Source organism: Hippoglossus stenolepis, chromosome 18 (assembly GCF_022539355.2).
Source record: "Hippoglossus stenolepis isolate QCI-W04-F060 chromosome 18, HSTE1.2, whole genome shotgun sequence".
NCBI classification, from domain to species: Eukaryota; Metazoa; Chordata; class Actinopteri; order Pleuronectiformes; family Pleuronectidae; genus Hippoglossus; species Hippoglossus stenolepis.
The window spans coordinates 9,482,153-9,500,901 of NC_061500.1; the positions used below are offsets into that span (position 1 = coordinate 9,482,153).

The 18,749-nt window shown below is 45.3% G+C and overlaps 1 protein-coding gene across 3 annotated transcripts in view; it reads right to left on the minus strand.

Annotated features, from left to right (window-relative positions):
* Positions 1-17,553, minus strand: part of unc5cb (unc-5 netrin receptor Cb) — a 120,650-nt gene extending 103,097 nt beyond the window's left edge. For all 3 annotated transcript variants that reach the window (XM_035184519.2, XM_035184517.2, XM_035184516.2), the window contains exon 1: positions 16,898-17,553. In XM_035184519.2, coding sequence (XP_035040410.1) covers positions 16,898-17,027 — 130 coding nt within the window. In that variant the 5' untranslated portion in view covers positions 17,028-17,553. The remainder of the gene's footprint in view (positions 1-16,897) is intronic.
* Between the last annotated feature and the right edge of the window lie 1,196 nt (positions 17,554-18,749).

The window sequence follows — 18,749 nt, forward strand, 5'->3', positions numbered from 1 at the left end:
GCCAGCGTATCTTAGGACTGACACACAAAGACAAAAAGAACATTGCACTCTCTAATTAACCTAAACCCAATCTGCATAACTTAAGACTGTGGGAGGAAGCTGACGTACCCAGAGAAAACCGGCACAGCCACAGGGAGAATATGCAAACTCCTTAAGAAAGGCCCTGGGTGAACCAGAATTCAAACCTCCTACTGCCAGGCAACCGCTGCACTTCCATACCACCCTCCCTAAACTTCAACTTTACCGAAATACACACATCTCCCATGGCGCAAACATCATTCTTGAATGAAGCGTTGTACATTTTACGAGGCTTCTTTTTCTCAAATTCCCACTCGTGCAAGGTGTGCACGAGAGCGAGTGATTGTGTTTCGGTATGTAAATGATATTGTACACAAAATCCTTGTACGCCATTTTTTTCAAACTGAGAAGTCGGGAAAACCTCAGGGCTTATTGAGAGCTTTAATTACACCCGACCAAGGCACAATATACTGGTGACTTCTGTGTGTGAGTGTGTATGTATCAATGAAAGTGTGTATGTGTGTGCACGTGTGTATTAGTGTCTGAATTAGTAAAGTTAGACACCAGGAGCCGCGCCACCGTGTCAGGATGCGACTTAACGAGCTTTAATAACGAGCTTTAATGAGCTTAATTAGGAATCCATGCAATCCCCATGGAAACGCCTCAACCCCACAGAACCCGACTCCGGGTCTGAGGAACTTTCAATTGGATTACTGTGGCTAATGTCACTGAGACAACAAGGGTGGAAACAAACAGAGTGCTGGAGAGGAGAGCGGGGTGAGGAGGAGGTGGGATGAACGAGAGAAGGAAGAGGGGGTGTCAGAGAAGGACCTTTGGCAGTGGGGAAATACCTGCTGAGGGATGATGGGAGGAGAAGGGAGGAGGGAGAACCAGCAGAACCAGTAGGATTAGTGTCGCTCAGAGATTTGACTTGTGCAGTAGACCAATGAGAACAAGCTCCTACATTTACACCTCACTGATAACTGCGCTTCGAAACCTAAATGAACCCTTCGTAAGCTCACGCGTGTATTTTTGACATATTTCCCCAATTTATTTAGCATTTCGTTATTTCCACCCAATACGTGGAGTTCCACTCAACTACTTTTTCATTTATTGTGAAAATTTGAACATGCACAAAAAAAGGAAACGAGAAAAGTGACAGTGTTTTTCTAGTTTAATTTGCAGATATGTGGATGTACACTGATATAAAGATTCATAGGAAAATCAGCAGAGGAGTTACAGGTGCATTTTACCATCGCCAAGGACGTTGGTTGTTTTTTTTGTTTTCAAGCAAGATTACGCAAAAACAACTGGACAGATGATAACAAAACTTCCCATGGAATCTTGTTGATGGAAGTATACTCTCATTTTGGCAACTTATGGACATGTGCTACGAACTGCTGCAGTATTTTAGAGGCGTATCCCTTATGTCTTTCAGCCCCTCGTCCATCTCACTGAGATCAGTTGCCTTGCGGTCACAACAGGGAGGCTCGGTAAAGTGCAGCCCGACAATGACGGAGTGACCTTTCAGATAAGCATGATAAAGCTGCCCATCCCAGCTCTTCCCTGTCCCTCCCCTGTAATGCGCACTACACACACACACACACACACACGTGACACACGCACGGGCAGACATATCTGATGACCTCCTCTCTGACAAGTCCTCCCCAAGGGATTTTTTTTTTTTTACCCATGCACACAAACTTGACATCTTCTCAGGCAAAGGATCATGGGGTGTCATCTGGCAGGTAGGATATCTGTGGACCCTGTGAACTGGGAACGTTGGGGGTTGCGTGACCTTAGCGGTTACTTAAAGGTCACAAAGGTCTCTCGGACAACACAGTGCATCTATACATGCGGCGAGGTCATCTTTCACCATCTATCTGCTGCATTCTCTCATGCCTAAAGCAAGTCCCCTCTTGGTCTCCCTATATATAGTTCCCTCGCTTCCCTGGATTCTTTGTGATGTCCTGCTGTGCCGGAGAGAGTCTGGGGCTCATCATTATAAATCAGCCTGTTAGAAGGAATACAATTTTAAAGAGCTTCTCCCTGGATTCAAACTGAAGTCTCCATTAGTGGGGCCGGAGCAAATGGTTGCTTGCATGGCAACACATGGCAAATCAACACAACAACCCCTTTAATCACCCTCTCTCGGCCCTTTTGTTCTCCTCCCCTGTCTTCCTCCCCTCCTCCGTGCCGTCTGATAAAGTTCACTAAAGTCTTTAAGGAGGAAAAATAGTCTGAATGGTGTTTACTACAGCCACGTGATCAAAATTTATTGTTCATTACATCTCCATCCACTGATTACATCTACAACTCCCCCCCCCCTTATCTACCGGAGATCCTTCGCAGAGATTTACTGTCCTAACCTTGCGTACGTCAGCATAGGTCAAGGTAGATTAGTGGGCAGGTCGGACGGGAGAGTGAAACCTTGTCGTATCGCACCGCGGTCCCTCTGCTGACAGGGCCGCAGATCGCAGGCAGTGGGGATGCGGGATGAAGCAGGAACAGAAACAGGGCCACACAGCAGGAGTGCCCAGAAAGGCACTGATTAGAAGGCAGAGAGGCAGATGCAGACAGTACGACAACAGAGGATCCACTGCAATACACCACTTTCAGAACGCACATGCATACACACACACACACAGAGAGAGAGAGAGAGACACAGTCTATGACATTATTTCATGTCAGCCTTGAGGGAGAGCTGAACTCCTCGCCTCATCATCCTCCTCCTCCATCGCTCTGTTCTTGGCCTGCCGCACGCCTCCGGGGCCAGCGAAGGCAGCGATTAACGACAACAGGGAGAGTGTGCAGAAGTGTGTAAGTGTGTGTAAGGCCCTGATCGTTAGAGCGGCCAACTTGTGTAATACAATTACAGAGGCTGCAGAGAAACTGCTAATGTGCACACAGGCAGCTCTGTCAGATGGATCAGGTATTGAGTTTTCTATGCTTAATTCACTTTCCGGCACACACATGGGTGCATTAGTTAGATTAGAGTGGCGGGGTGGGCTGGGGGACGGGGAGGTGGGGGTCGGTGTACCGCCGAGCCGAGCAGATTTGTTTAGTGGTGGTTGTCAATTACAACCCTGACCCTTGCGCTAAATGGCTGCTCATCCAGCGGGGAGGGAAAAAAGACAGAAGAAAGCAGACAAAAGCCAGACGAAATTGGTAAAGACGTGGCCATTTGCTGCGGAAGAGAACAAGTGGCATGTTGTGGAGTAAACAATGGTCGAAATGGTGCGCGTAATGCTACACCAATAAAGCAGAGTGCTGGGGCCTGAAAAAAGCGACGTGACCATCAGTAAGACCAGCGAGGCCCCGTTATCACCCGAACGCTGCGGTAATGCAACGGTACAAGGCCAGTGGTAGATGGGTACTTAAAAATATGAAATGGAAAACAAATGATTCGATTTGTCCTTTGGAAAAGTCTTGTGCAGTTTAAGAGACTGATTGTGGATGCAATCACTCATAACTACTAACCCCTTGTACTTTTTATGGATTGCATAAAAGCACTGAATTCGACACACTGTGGATCAAATACACAAAACTCTGAACAACTTATTTTGATTAAAAAAAGAAAAAGGAGAGCTATTTCAGGTATTTGCTTTAAATTGTTTCTCTCATACAAACATATTCATCCCTGTGTCCTTGCGTCTACGCGGAGTTGTTTTTCCCACTAAAGCCGGAGCCACTCGTCTCAAGGGAATTGGACTCGGGACGGCACAATCACAACGGTGGTAAAGAGCGGCATTGTTACTCTCTTCCAGATGATGATAAATAAATGAAATCTCACAGCAGCTCTTTTCCTCCAGTAGCTAAATGAGCAGCGGGAGGGGGGCTGCAGTTTCCACAGTAAACACCTCCCTCCCATGTAAACACGTATAATCACAACAAGATGGCCAGTGCAGCTCCGCTCGTAATTGTATCACTGAAGTGAGATGAGTGAGTTTTTAGGAGGAGGGGGTGGGGGTGGGGGGCATTATTGCTGTTGCAGCTGATTGAATTAAAATGTCTGCTTCACTCCCGAGAGACCACCCGGATACAAAGGACAGAGATGTCTGCCTCTGACTTGAGGCCGTGCAGCAACAAATAAACTTGGAAGCATTTACAAAAACTCTTGTAAATGCTTCTAGGCTGTGCTTCTAGGTTTTTTCTGTCTGACACCCAGCTTCTTCTAAGAGTGGGGGGGGGAACAGGGCCAAAGGGAAAGGAGAAATGAAGAGTCAAGTTGGATGAGACGGGCTGTGCCAAGAAAACATTTAACCACTGATGGATGTTAGACAGCTACATCCCCTCATTGTGACACATCCATCACAGTGCTGATCACTTTTGTCCTCCCACATGTCCGGCGCTTGTTACAGGCCCCTGTGCATGTCAGAAGGGCTTTGACCAACTCGCTCGACTCCGCATGACCACTGACTTTAGACAGAGCAGCGTGTGTCAAGGGAGCGACCGCTGACGCTCCCTGGATCTGACACGGCCCCGCTGAAATTCCTCAGACAGCGTACACTGCATTCTGTCAAGCTCTTATTAAAACAAACTACGGCCAAAATGGAAGCTACAGTGTAAATATCCCAACTCGACTTTCTCATGGCCTCGCCCTCAAATTCAATCAACTTGGAAACAACATGCCAACGAGAAAAATGGAAGGGGCGAAACCAAAACCAGGTTGCGCTGGTATCTGGCGTTTCACAAGAGCTGCAACACAATAAGGTTCGGATTAAACCGTCAAATTTCACAAAAAAAATTTGCAGAGGGATTGAAACGCGCATCGCAGCCGGTAACGCTCAAAGCTGCCCAATCCTTACAACACATTGGTGTGTTCAACATTGTTGCATTTGTTTACCAGATTCCTGCCTCTTTTCCATGAACAAAAAGCCACACAAAGCCGCCCAGAATAGCTGTGGGTTAATGTGCCTCGAATGTGGATGCTCTCAGTTTGTTCATCCTGTGGGTAAAAGCCACGCAGCTTAGGAGTGGCTCCTCTATCTCCGTCTCATTCCTATTCCTTGTCTCAGCCTCTTCTTCTGGCCGGTATCACTGCCTCTGTTGGTACAGGTCTTGTGCGGGGAGCAGGCTGCTAAATAAAACATTTGGCGTGGTAAAACAGCGATAGCAAAAAAAACAACGGGCAGCTCGGGAAGTCTTTGCAGACTTGTAAAAACCAGAATACCGTGATTTAGTAACGGGCAGCTTTCTAAATGAGAGGCGCGAGGAATGCGTGCAGTCGGATTTTAAACAAGCAGCTACTGAAGGGAACTCATCAGGAGGTATGATTTACCAGTGCACTGCTCCTTCCTTTAAGCGGCAGAGGTTACCCTGTGTTGGCCTAACCCTCCGCATCTCAACCCCCCCTCCTCGTCAGCTTTTACCTGACAGATCGGTTTACCTCACGTCAGCCTAAAAACCATGGGAACCCCTATGCATGGTGTGTCACCGCTGAATTATCGGTTTCCGCTGCACATGGTCCGGCATATCTGCAGCAAGCCATTACGGTGTATCGGCTTACAGCGAGCGTGCTGACGCCATGTGCAGCTGGTACTGTATGGGGTCATAGTTTACCGAGGCCTGGAATTAGTGAAACAAGTCTGTCATCTTACTGAGCGTGGTCACTTTTTCCAAACGGATCGAATTTCTCCATCAACTTGACTTCGGGGGGCAAAATCCTCAATTCTTTAAGAGCAATGCTCCCCACCACACTGCTGGCCATGTGTGTCGGCACAATCCCAATGGATTCCCAATAAAACTAATAAAAAGAACATGTATACAAAAATACTAACAATTCATCATCCCCCATATTACTACTTGCAAGTCATAAAAATGAATCCATACGCTTGAGCAGAAATTGATCCTTCCTGTTGCGATACTGCTGAGGGCATGTTCTAATCTGTAGGCAGCACGGTGAGGTCGGGTATTGGCATACATGCTGCAGTAAGTGTCTGTACCAGCATTGCGGGTTCCATGCCTGAACAGATTGGGAGCCTGGGGAGGTTAAACAGCAAACAAGACTTGTGTGTTTACTGTAGGAATTTGGAGCAAGAACGCTCCTCTGTATACAAAATAGGGCCAATTCAGACATTTGACCTGGTTTAGGAAAGAACTCCTGCATTTTTTTTTTTTCTTCTTCCTCTTTCTGCATCTCGGAGCAATCATCACAACAACATCCATTATTCACCTTCTGCCTACTGTTTGGTTAACTCCTTGAAAGGGGCAAACGCACAGCTGGAGGCTCCCGTCAACTGCCAATCCCCGACACGACTTGGAGGATTTGCATTCATTGCAGTGTACATGTCTCCTAATGCAACACTCTCAGCCGACGAAGACACAGAAATATTGTGAAGGCGAGGGCAGCTGCACTTGATTTTTTTTTCTTTTTTTCTTCAATCCTTTATAGAACATCATGTCGGACAAGCTCGGGACCGACACTCTGAGCTCGTTAATAATTCTGACATTTAAAGCGGTGAACTTTCAGAGCGGCGCAGGCTGCTTTCTGCCATTATCAACCTCATCTCCGCAGGAATCATTAAATGAAGAATGCATACAAATCAAAGACAACACAGACACTTAGCCTCGGCATGGAACCCTCTAATTTGGGGGATTTTCGAGAGGAGGGAAAAGAGGACGAAGGGGGGAAAAGAAGCAGAAGGAGAACAAGAAGGAGGAGGAGGAGGAGGAGGAGGAGGAGGAGGAGGAGGAGGAGGGGATGAAGAAAAAGCAGACGGATCGTAGCAGCTTCGACAGTGTGCTTTACATGTTAGGAGTCATAAAGTAACTCTTCACTGTGGGGCTTCTGTCTGGGCCCCATTTAAATTAGACCCATTGAGTTTGCCCCAGTTAAACACTGTCTGCCAGTACTTTAGGTCACCAGGGACTGATCGTGGAGATATGGAAAACACACACACACACACACACACACACACACACACACACACACACACACACACACACACACACACACACACACACACACACACACACACACACACACATCCACGCTCACAAAAACACACTGTGCAAACACAGGAAAGTGCTAACACCCACCAGCAATCTCGAGTTGCAAACTATTACTGGACTCACAGTAACAAAGCCCCAAATGAAGAAAAGAGGTCAACGAGTATGGGTGTTTGGGTTGAGGGGTGTTGGGAGGTATCGTGGCGGCGGCGGCGGGGGTTGGGTGGTTCACAGGACGTTTTCCACGATGCTGGTCATGAATTCCACAGTGTTTGCTGAGACTTGCACGAAGTAATTACCCAAAAAGACGTCAAAGATGCCTGCGACAGTCAAGCGTGATTTCAGTAGCGCAGCGTAACTCTTAACACACATTTTGACTCTTCCCGTCTCTTGTAAGCAGGGGTACATGGAGGGTTTGATGAGAAGGGGGTTAATCATACAACGGCGCATACCAATTGTGAAGCTTTAATTTAGCACCTCATTTAACTCAGTAAAAACAACAACTTTACAGGCTGGCATTGTGACACACATTTAATTCTGCCCTCTGGTAATGGTCTGCTCTGTTTAAAAGTCTGGCAGCTCGGTAGATAACAGATGGAAGAAAAATGAAGGGAATTATGAGAAAGATTGATTTCCTGGGGATGAATGGTCTGGTTTTCGCATAGATTTATCTGAAAGAGACTTGGTTATTGTTGAACAAACACACACAGACACACACACAGACCACGGATAGACAACACGCGCGCACAAAAGACACACACCTACACAACATTGCGGTCGTATGGAAAGCAAAGAAAACAGAAGCGCGCTGAATTATGCGAGTCAAAAGGAAAATATTATACGAGGTGATAAGAGCAGAAAGAGTGTGAAATGTCCAGAACACAACAATGACTTTCCCTTCAAAAAGAATATGACTTCTCATCCCTCAGATCTTAATGAATGGATGTCTTTGCAAGTAATTATTTCTTGCAGAATAAACACAAATGTTGCTGGAACTAAACAAACCCGCCTTCTCTGTTGCCCTTTCCCTACTGTCTAGTAAAAAAAAACTTTTGAAAAACAAGTACAAGCATTGTCCTTTTAGACTTCCCGAGCCCATCTTTAAGGAACCGTAATGTAAACCAGAGGCCATAACTTCTCTTGTGGCATCTCAAAGCAGACACAGGAATGGAGGAAGAAAAAAAGAATGACGGAGGAGGGGGGTGGCGGGCGGATAAAGTCCCTCATTTGAGCCCCATAAAGTACAAGGAGGAACAAACATTTATCTGTGGCAAGCCTTTCACTGGATGCTTTAAGAGCACAGAAATAACACAGAGCAAGATGCTGATAAAGTGGAGACAGGAAATGGGGAGCGTGGGTCTCCGGCTCTCATGTTTCAGCCAGGACCTGTGGTCCCCCCCCCCCACCTCCCTCTCTCCCTCTCTCCCTCTCTGTTCTGCTGACATACATAGACCACAACCCTCCCCAACCAGACATTAGTGCAGCGTCTGGAAACCACCACCCTTCTTCACAATGCAGAGATGTGACACACTCAACAGCAAAATGAAGCAAGCGCGTCAGTCTGCAGGTATATGAGATGTGCGGCTGTATCCACTCGAGGGCTTAACGAAATAGACGGCAGCTCGCAAAATGACTTATTACAGATGAATATTGTTCCTATTCTTCAGGAGGGTATTCATAGATTTGCTTTAGTCCCATTCCACTAGTGGAGCTGCGGCTCTGAGCACAAGACAGGGCAAAGCCAGGATTAAGGGTTTAGCTTTGTCAATCAGAGTCAGAACAGAGGGGAAGACAGCAGCTGGATTTCCATTCTGGAGAGTGTGCGCTTGATTTCCGTGGAGGCATGAAAATTCAGGTGATTGCCAAAACCTCGGCGCTGCGCGTGTGACTCAGGTGTTGTGAGTCACCTCTGATATCATCTCGCTCATTACCGCCTCAGTGGTATGTTGGCCTTTCTCATCAGACCTGAACATATAGCCTGGCTTTAACATCAAAAGGTGTCCCGGCGGCGACTGAGCAGAGGATTGAAAAAAGAACCCTGCAATGAGGATATTCGTACTCTGGACTGTTTTTCTAAACTCTCAAAAGTCAGTCTCTGAACGATCCAATCAGCTACTGAAACTATAATGTTCTCATTTAAAGGAACAGCATGTTTATGGAGATTTTACTTCTAACCAATGGATTGTGGATGCTGTTTTAATACCCCTGTGCGCAGTTTGAGTGTGTGCGTATGTATGTACCAATAATACATTTTATTATTATTCTTATTGTGCTGTTGGGATTAGCTCAGTTTCAGTTAATTATTGGAAAGTGGACAGGATCGCTGAAGCCAGACCTTTTTTTTCCTACATTTTTACCATTGCATGCAAACGTCAACTACAGTAAAAATTGTTCTCAAGTGTGTTTACAACACTGGCTGTGGGAACGAAACAGGACGTGGTTTAAATGTTTGATCTATAGCAATTTAAATTCTTTGTAAACAGCGCACTTGGAAACTTTGTATAAATTGTAAATTATAAGGTGTAGTTCAGGACCAACCGTCCATTTTGCAGGAATTCAAACGGATGGTTTTCCCCAACTTTGACTGGAGCTTCTACCCGGTCCAATTGAAATCCAACAGGGGAGTTAAGCTGGGATCATCTCACACCTTCGTACCGCACGCAGGGCACGTGTGTCCTAAATTTGCAGTGCACCGTCGGAGCTTCTCTGAACTCGCTGTGCCATATTAGGTCTGTGCTTGCCACGATACCAAGGCTGCTCGGTGCTCCACGCTGGGCTGGGGGGAACCGAGACTGCAGGGAACACGGTTAGAGGACATTGGGGAAATAACAGCATTCCCACCGACTCTGCCTTTTACCGCTCATCAGCACTTTGAGCTTTTAATAGTGTCTGTGTGCATGCATAAGAGCAGCAGCGCTGCAGCAGCGTCTCAAATCCCTAACTCTGTCTATTTTGCACCCTAATCCTCTTTACTAGGTAGAATAGCATGTATGGCAACAGTACAGGACATTGCTGTGTCCACGGATGGTTACATCAGCTAAAGTACGGGGGGGGGGAAATGCTGACGTTTATCACACAATTATAGAACGAACAAGAAGAAAAGCAGATAAGAAATATGGACTTTATTACTAAACTAGAATATCACTCTGAAGAGAGAAAACCCCCAGCACCACAGTCCCTTCAAATTCAATCAAGGTGCAGCAAATTGTACAGACTCATAGGTATCAGTCCTCTAATTACGCCGGATTTTTGCCAACTAAATCCATTATTCCCTGAAAAAAACGTGATGTGTAACCCCACAAGGTAATTATACGGAGGCGTAATAAAAAAAATAAACTTCATTCCCCCCCTTCCACTATCTTTTATTTATTCTTTTTTACCTGTGTTTGTAATGACACGTCCTTGACTGATTGACATGTTAGGAACACAAAAATGCAGGAAGACATTAGCGGTTACGCACCGGGGGGGGGAGGCCATGGTGCCAAATTAAAGGGCAGGAGTGGAGTATGTACTTATACTCACTCATGATGTGCTCTGTCAGCCCTGCTGCTTATAATGGCATGAGAAGGGCCACTTAACTCGTAATCACTTCTCTCTCTCCCCCTTTGGCTCTGTCCTCCTCTCTAGTGCGCCCCCTGACCAGCGCCGCCACCCACCCACCCAGCCACTCGTCCAAATTTTCCGGCTCTGATCTCTAATCATAAATGAACTGTAGATCAAGAGCAGGGACAGTGGTCCACACCCCCCTGTCCCCCTCCTCTGGCTGGGATCCCGTAATCACAGGGCTCTCGGGGCGAGTAAGAGGCCAACGAGCCTTTTGAATGACAAATGACTGCACCTCTAATGCATCAGCCGCCTCAACTTTGAAGAGCCATTTTCTGGTGGAGGGGGATATCGCAGGTAGGAAATCAGGTCACCGCCACTATCATCACCCTCACAGTCATTATGTCCCATCTCCTCCTGCCGCGTACTTGTAAGTGGGACTTTTTATGCAATCATTTTCATTTGCGGTCTATGGCCTAAAAAGCACAAATTTCTGACATTGTGATATAGTAAATAAAGCCGCTGGTGCACTTTGACTCACCCTGCTCTCAGAAAAATTATAAGCAAGCCTTCACACGCACACACACGTAGACACTCTCTCTATCTAGGTGGTGCAGTACACACGGGTCAGACATTCTGGCACAGGCCTGCCTGTCAAGTGTTGCTACTTGTGCCGGGCTCTGCTAATGGACTGCTAATAGAAGTGAATGTTGCACTGTGAAGCTCCCCTGTAGTTGAGCGTGTCACACAGGGTGATTAATGACACACTCTCCGTCCCTCCCCTGTCCATCGCCGTCCTCACTCCATATCTTGCTTTCATCCCTCTCTCTCGCTCTCTCTCTCTCTCTCTCAGTCGTTCACTCTCACCCCCTCTCCTACCTCCCTCTCACCACTAATCTTTCTGTCCCATTTGCTTCTCTTGTGTCCTTGCGATCACCCTCTTCTCAGTCTTATCATCACTCCTCTTTTCCCGTGTTTTTTTTTTCTTTTGTCTTCAGCTCTGGAAGGACGGGAGAGTATGGCACACGGGAATCTGGAGTCATCATTACATTACCCTCAAAGTTTGCTTACTTTGAAACGCCTGCAATACGAGAGCAACACATAAAAATGAAAAGGAAACCACGGACAAAAACTTAAAAATGTTACATTGCTGGAACAGTCACTGTTCCACTATGCTGGTTAGAGACATACTCTATACTTTATAAAGATGGACGACTCATCTCCACTTCCTCTTGTTGTGCAAAAATGAATCCAAATCATCCCAGATACAGGAGCCGCCAGTATCGAGGTCCCACTGATACACGCTCTCGATCGATCATGAATCAATCTCAGCTGTCGATCATGACTCTGTTTTTATAGCATGAAATAACTAATTAAAGAAATCTAACTTCTAACGAACTCTTGGATATACATCAATAACAGCTATCTAAAATTACAGAAAAATTATGGAGAAACATTAATTTAACGTGCACTTTAAATTTTTGTTTGGTCCATGCTCCATCCTCTAACATGGAGGAGGGAGGGTCTGTGACCTATGCGACAGCCAACCACCAGGGGGCAATCAAGACGATTTGGCCTCTCTTTTGGGGACCATTTGGGGATCATAACTATGCCTAACAAACACACACGCATTAGATACTGTGAATTTGGGAGTTTTAAAAAGCCTGCGGAGAAGTTTACACAGGGTCATTAAATACCCAAATTAAACATGATGCATTCTGGGGAACAGTTACATTAAAATATCTTTAAAGTTGACTGAGGCATTAAATGAGCCTCAGATATGACATAGTGATTTAAAATGTGTCCATCAGGGAGAACAAAGAGAGAAAAGTGAGACAGAGAATTTTAATAAATATAATTTGTAAATAAGAAAAGAAAGGTGTAGTTGCACTACAGGAATTTGGCCTCACGACCTCAGTCACAACTAAAATCCTGGTTTACGATGACGGTAACAATATTTGCTTCCAGATGATCCTCACGAACTGTTTCCCAGCCCCGAAAATAGCCACAGTGTGTATATTTGGCTTTTCAATAACAATAGTATACGACATCAAGCGGAGCAGGGACTCAAACTCAGCAGCCACTTTTCACAGTAATTATCACTCACCACCACGTCTGCGGCTCAGCTACTAACCAGCATGCACCTCTGCTCCCCCTCAGCAGAGTCGGACCATACTGTACAGTCTGTTTGCTTTGCCCTCTCCCTTCACCTGCACATGGGCGAGTTTGTTACCGAATCTTAATTTCCTTCAATTACATCAAATTGCCTCGACTTTAAGGGGTGTTGTAATGCTGGCACTGGCAAAAGGCTATCATAGGAGGTAATTTCTAACTACTGCTCCTTCAACACAATGTGCTCATTGTGCGTACATGGGCCCTGTTTATAGAATGACCGCAGTGGCTGTGAAATTAGTGGCCCCAAAGGAGCCAGTTGTCAGGCCACATGGAAGCCTGTTAGAATAATAACGATAGAAATAACATTGGCGTTTACCTGCGCTCTTAAGGCGGCGCTCAGATCGGCCGGAGAGAGAGTGTGTTGCACGCACAACGTCTTACTGTGCGCTGAGTCACAACATTTCAGAAACCGTATAAATATATATTAGAAGAGACTTCAACTTTTCCCTCCATAAACAAGCCTCGGAGGACACATCATCAGAAAGTGGAGAGACGGGAACACGGAGGGAGAGTAAGAAAAGGAAGAGGGAGAAAAGAAAAGCTTCATTGTGGAAAAGCTGAACTTATCCCGGGAAGGCCAGCACCCATGGGCTTAGCTTTATGAATGAAGTCCGCTGCCTGACACGAAGACACACTATGAAAACGTCAGTGTTAACGTGTGTAGCGTGTCGGCCATGAAAAGAAATAAGGAATCGATGAAAGAAAACAACTTCCTCTTCCCCTCTTCATACATTCAACATCTTGAACCAGCACTCAGAGCACATGCGTCTGCCAAGAGCCAACCGTCCACTTACATTCAATCAAGCTGAACCACATATTACACACTCATAGATATACCACTGTAAATTCCAACATTGAGTTTAATTTAAAAGAAATACTTTGTGTACCCAACTCTGTTTTTATCAGCCTGTTATTAAAACTAGTCTTAAATAAGATACTTGTTCTTAGGGGTAAAAAAAACTTTTTCTAAGTTCATTAAACTCAGTGTGCTTGAGTTTAATGAACTTAGAAAAACCAAGTCCTTGGAAAAGTGTTTTTTTTCAGTGGTGGAATTTAACTAAGGACATTTACTCTTGTACTTAAGCAGCCTACACATTGGAGGATAATTACTTTACTTTGAGCTACTTCTTTTTATCCTACTTTCTACTTCTTCTTTTATGAGGAAAATAGTGAATATACTTTTTACTGCACTTCATTTATCACTAGAATATCATCGTTAAAAGCAGTTTTTGTAAATGCGACTGTTCTTTTCCCTCAAGATCCATGAATTATTCCCTGAGAAATCAAGGAGAATGTTGAAAAACACCCCATCTCACAATGTTAAAAGAAAGTGAAAAAATAAATTCCCTGATCCACCCCCTGCTCACCATCCACACCAAAATGTAATGGGTTCTCCCCTGACCCATACCGCTTTCTTCCACCCACTTCCGCAGTAATCTGTCCATTAATTTTTGTAACATCTTGCTCACAAACAAACAAACCAATAAGCAGAGAAAGCATAACCTCCTGGGCAGAGGTCATGATTTTCAGTGGTGGTTTAGAAATCCTCTTTGAACCCATCTCATCTCGGAGGCAGATTTATTATGTGAAATCGATAAAAGAAAGTGTAGCTACATGGTCAGTCTGTTTCATGGATAGAATAAATCCTAATATTTAAAATCCACCAATTAGGAGCAACGTTTTTTACAATCTTCTTTTTCCCCACACGAGGAAAACACGCTGCAAACATCTCCTGCAGTTTGTTTCCACATATGACCCTTTCTTCAAGAGGGAGGCATTCCCATCACAACTCTGCACCTTTTTTAAAAAAAAACAACATGCACATAGGACACAGACACAGAAACATAACAGCTCTGCCTCTGTGCTGCGAAGTACAGAAGTTCATCTGTTCTTGCACCGACGGTTTCCAATCAAGCTACTGTCACAGAGCTCTCAGCTACCTCTCTGGCAGCTCCCAGCTTATATCTGTCTCAACCTGTCTCCTTTGTCAAGAGTTCAGCAGGTTAATGAGCGCTCTCATTTCCCCAGCGCTCACTCTCCGTGTGTGTGTGTGTGTGTGTGTGTGTGTGTGTGTGTGTGTGTGTATGTTAAGAGCAAGTCCTCTTAAGGCAAAGTCAAAAGGTAAAAAACAAGCAGCAGCAGCAGCCACATGATATGTACGGAAAATACGTTTCAAATACGCAGGGAAAATAAGGGGGGGGGGGGATGACGTTATGAGGAGCGTCTCGGGGTAAGCGAGCCACTTTAATCACCAGTAGTTTCACACTGAAGAAGTGACTCTCCGGCGATTCGGAAAGCGTGTGGAGCTCATCAGAGCCCAAAAATAGCGAGGGCCCATTAATTAGTCTCAAACAATGTTCTCCTGCTGTATCGACCTCTTAATGGACAGAGGAGGACCTTGTTCGTATTCCCATCCAGTCAATGACACAGGGCTCTCGGGGGGTTTAGGAATGGGTATTATGTCATCTCACCCTTCCCTTCAGAAACCGGACCTGTGCTGTTTTCTCCCCCCACTCTTCCTCTCCTCTTGCTTTTTTTTGCTCATTAACTATGTAGGAGAGAGATGGAGGTCTGGGGCGGCTAGATAAGGTTGCTCGCAGACCCTCATCCCTGTCTCGGCTATGTGCTCGGACCGCAAATTTGAGCGTTGTGTGTTGCTCTTGCATGAGCAGCAAAGCCTTAACCGGAAAATATATTAGGCCACGGAGAAAAACCTCTACCTAAGGTGTTTCCGTGGAGAAGTCTGTCGTCTGCAGTCCCCCCCCAAAAAATCTCCTCAATCCACTCCACACCCATCTCGACATGTTAGTCAGCCTCAGCTCATTCCAAAAAAGAAGCAGTGCAGAGACCACCTACGTTCAACTCCAGCAGCACATACGCACACTTGGCATCTGACACACATGCACAAACACATCATAATGCGCATCCACCCCTCACGCACATGGGTTCCTCCTAGCTGCCTTTGTTTGACAGACAATCCCACTCAGGAGAGAGCAGATTAAGTGAATGGCTTCAGGTGCCGTGGCATTATCTCGGCGCTTTCCATAACTGACGGCAACTCCAGGGTTCACAGAAAATATCTTTCAACGCACGTCTGAGGAAAAAGGCTGAGGACACACCGAGGGTTTAAAATGTGCTTACTGACTGACGCTGACAAATTTTAAAGTCGTTTGAATGAGAAGTGCCGTGTTGAAAGCGAAAATGGATAATTCCTACGTTTCACCGCTTCATATTTCAGACATGTTATTCAGACGACTTCTCGGAACAAAGGTCAGGACAATAACATCTTGCATGTAGCTTGAATCTGATATCAGAGGAGGGTGTGCTTACTCCCAGACAATGAAAATCACATTTGTAGAGTTATACTATTCATTTATACGTCATTTCAGGCCACAGCAATGCTTAATTAATGTGTTATTGTTATTGTTTCGCCATGGAAACTGAAGATCTGAGTGAATGAATGAAACTTCAGCCTCTCATCCTGTGACCTCCTGGTGGAATTACAGTTAAAAACTGGCCAACTTGAATTTAAATTTTGTAGATAATGATAATTATGTGCATGTTATATTTTATATCCTATAGCTTTTCCCCCATCATGTCAGTGCAGAGCAGTATTTGAGGTTGGAATAAGATGGGGTACATTTCATTTTGACCTGAGAAGCTCTGTATAGAGCAGCACTTTGTTTCCTTGGAGAAACAGATATATGACGGATATGCTTCTGTTTACAAAATGCTCGTTGTGCTTTTCAAATGAGCAGTATTGAATTTCTTGAATGAAACAGTGGCCACATCTTTTCTGGGTTTTTAAATTATGTTCACATCCCCTAAACATGGCTGGGTCCACTCTGGTTAATGAATTTAAACATGATAAATATGATTTTTTTTTTCAGGGAACCTTTCGTTTACACTTTGACACTGAGTCGTGTATTTATATCATTTAACTGTGAGGGTGTATTAGTCTGCAGTAGGCCCACTTGTTTTGATGCATGCAGGCTACAGGCTGGATTTATCCTCTAATCTTTATGAAAGCCTTTGGCCAAAATGGATGGAAAAACTATTTCTCTGACACGTCTGTGACTAAACTCAGCTCAGGTGGTTCTCTCCATGAGCACCAACCCCACTGCTGAAGCTCACAGGAGTTTACACAACTTTTTCTTTTTGTAGAGAGAGTGCACGATTCCAAGTTCACGGGTCAAGAAAGTGCGTTTACCTTGAGCCACTGTGAGATCCACAAGGAGAAGCAGCAAAAGCCAGGACGCGGTCCGCATCTCAGGAGAGGGTCCGGGCACTTTCCCTCCGTGTGCGTGAGTCCGTGCGCCGCCGCCGCCGCCGCACCTCATGACGGGGAGTCAAACTCCGCTCAGAGCCAATAAGTCCGACTCTCACTGGGAAAAATGCGCTCAAACACGCGTCGTCGTTGCGCGCCGCAGCCAAATATTCACCCCGGCGCACCAAAAAAAAAGAAAGCAGCTCTGCGTAAAAATGGATCCAGCGCTGTGTCTTCTTACGCACATGCGAAGTGTGACAGTTTACTACGGATCAAGAGGCGGGTGCATCGCCCTCCGTGCGGAGAAGATGTGGCATTAAAACCTGCCTCCGTCCGCTTTCCCCCTGGACGCTGCACTTGGTCTGTGGAGAAGTGTGGATCGATGCCTTAATGGCAAATTCATGCTCCGGTCAGTCCCGCACACACTAAAGCCAAAGTCCTCCGGTGTGTCCCCCCCTCTGTGGCACCTTTCACGCGTGCCGTGTGTGGGAGAGTGTGTGTGTGTGAGTGAGAGGAACATGTGTGTGTGTGCGCGCCGCTCCTTGCGCTCCACTGACAGGACCGAGCAGGAGGAGGAAGGAGCCGTCTCTGCGGGCTACCTTTCTCCTTCAGCCAATCCAAGTGCTCCGGCAAGTGGCGGCGCTGTATCAAAACCTGGCCCGGAGAGCAGCGAGGAACGGATGGTGTTGTGTTACTTCTCCGTGATGAGTGGGAGGCTTTGGATCCAACGCGTGTGACAATCACTGATGCTCCGGGGATGATCCTGCAGTCACCTATTTGATTTACTCTCCTATACGAATTCATGAATAGAAACAAAATCTCATCAAACATATTTTAAATGAGATGTATTTATTGCAGGGTTCGTTCTTGAAAGGGATCTATTGGAAGAAATTGAATTTAAAATAATCCTATAGCGATGTTTCCACTAGTTTGTTTCACCTAAATTGTAAGAACAATTTTTTCTTTTCCCTTGAATGAGCCCTTTATATTTAAATAATTTACATCAGGAGAGGGTCCTTTCTACGGAGGCTGCCATGTTTTTTTTTTACAGTTGTCCAAACTAGACAAACTAAACCTTTTGAGTTTTTATGACAACTGAAGGCTACCACAGGTTCTCTTTCATGTTTGGAATGGGGAGGGTGAGGTGAGGGGTATTCAGCTGCAACACGCAACTTCACCACTAGAGGTCACTAAATTCTACACACTGAACCTTTAAGAAACATTTATTCTCATGGCTCCCATGCACCCTCTAGAGCGGTCTTCCCTTAGTAATAAAAAATGCAGAGTCCGTCAACAGTTTTCAGAGGTCGTTAAAAATGAATCTGTTTCGTAAATATTTTAACTTGGTGTGGTCCTTATGGTTCCATAGTTTTAGTTTGCCCTCTGCGTAGCTTTTATTCTTCTATTGTGTGTGTTTCACTCTGATATTTTCAGTTTTTTATCTCAATGTCTGTTTTGTACAGCCTCTTGTAACTTTGGTTCTGAAAGGTGCTTTATGAATAAAATTTACTTACTTACTTAGTCTAAAGTACCACTACCACAATGTAAAATTACTCCAGTACAAGTATAAGTGCTGCACTCGAAATCCCATCAGTTGAAGTGCAAAAGCATCATCTGCCAAAAGTAGCCCATTTAAAGTATAAAAAGTCAAATTTGAATATCTGCAGTAAAATGTCCATAAACATTATTATATAAGCCCAAAAAACAAAAGCAGCTTTTCACTGTGGTACCAGGTTAGAGGTGTTTTCGGTAAACAGGTTTTAGTGTAATCCAGTGGCTGCCATTGAAAACAAAA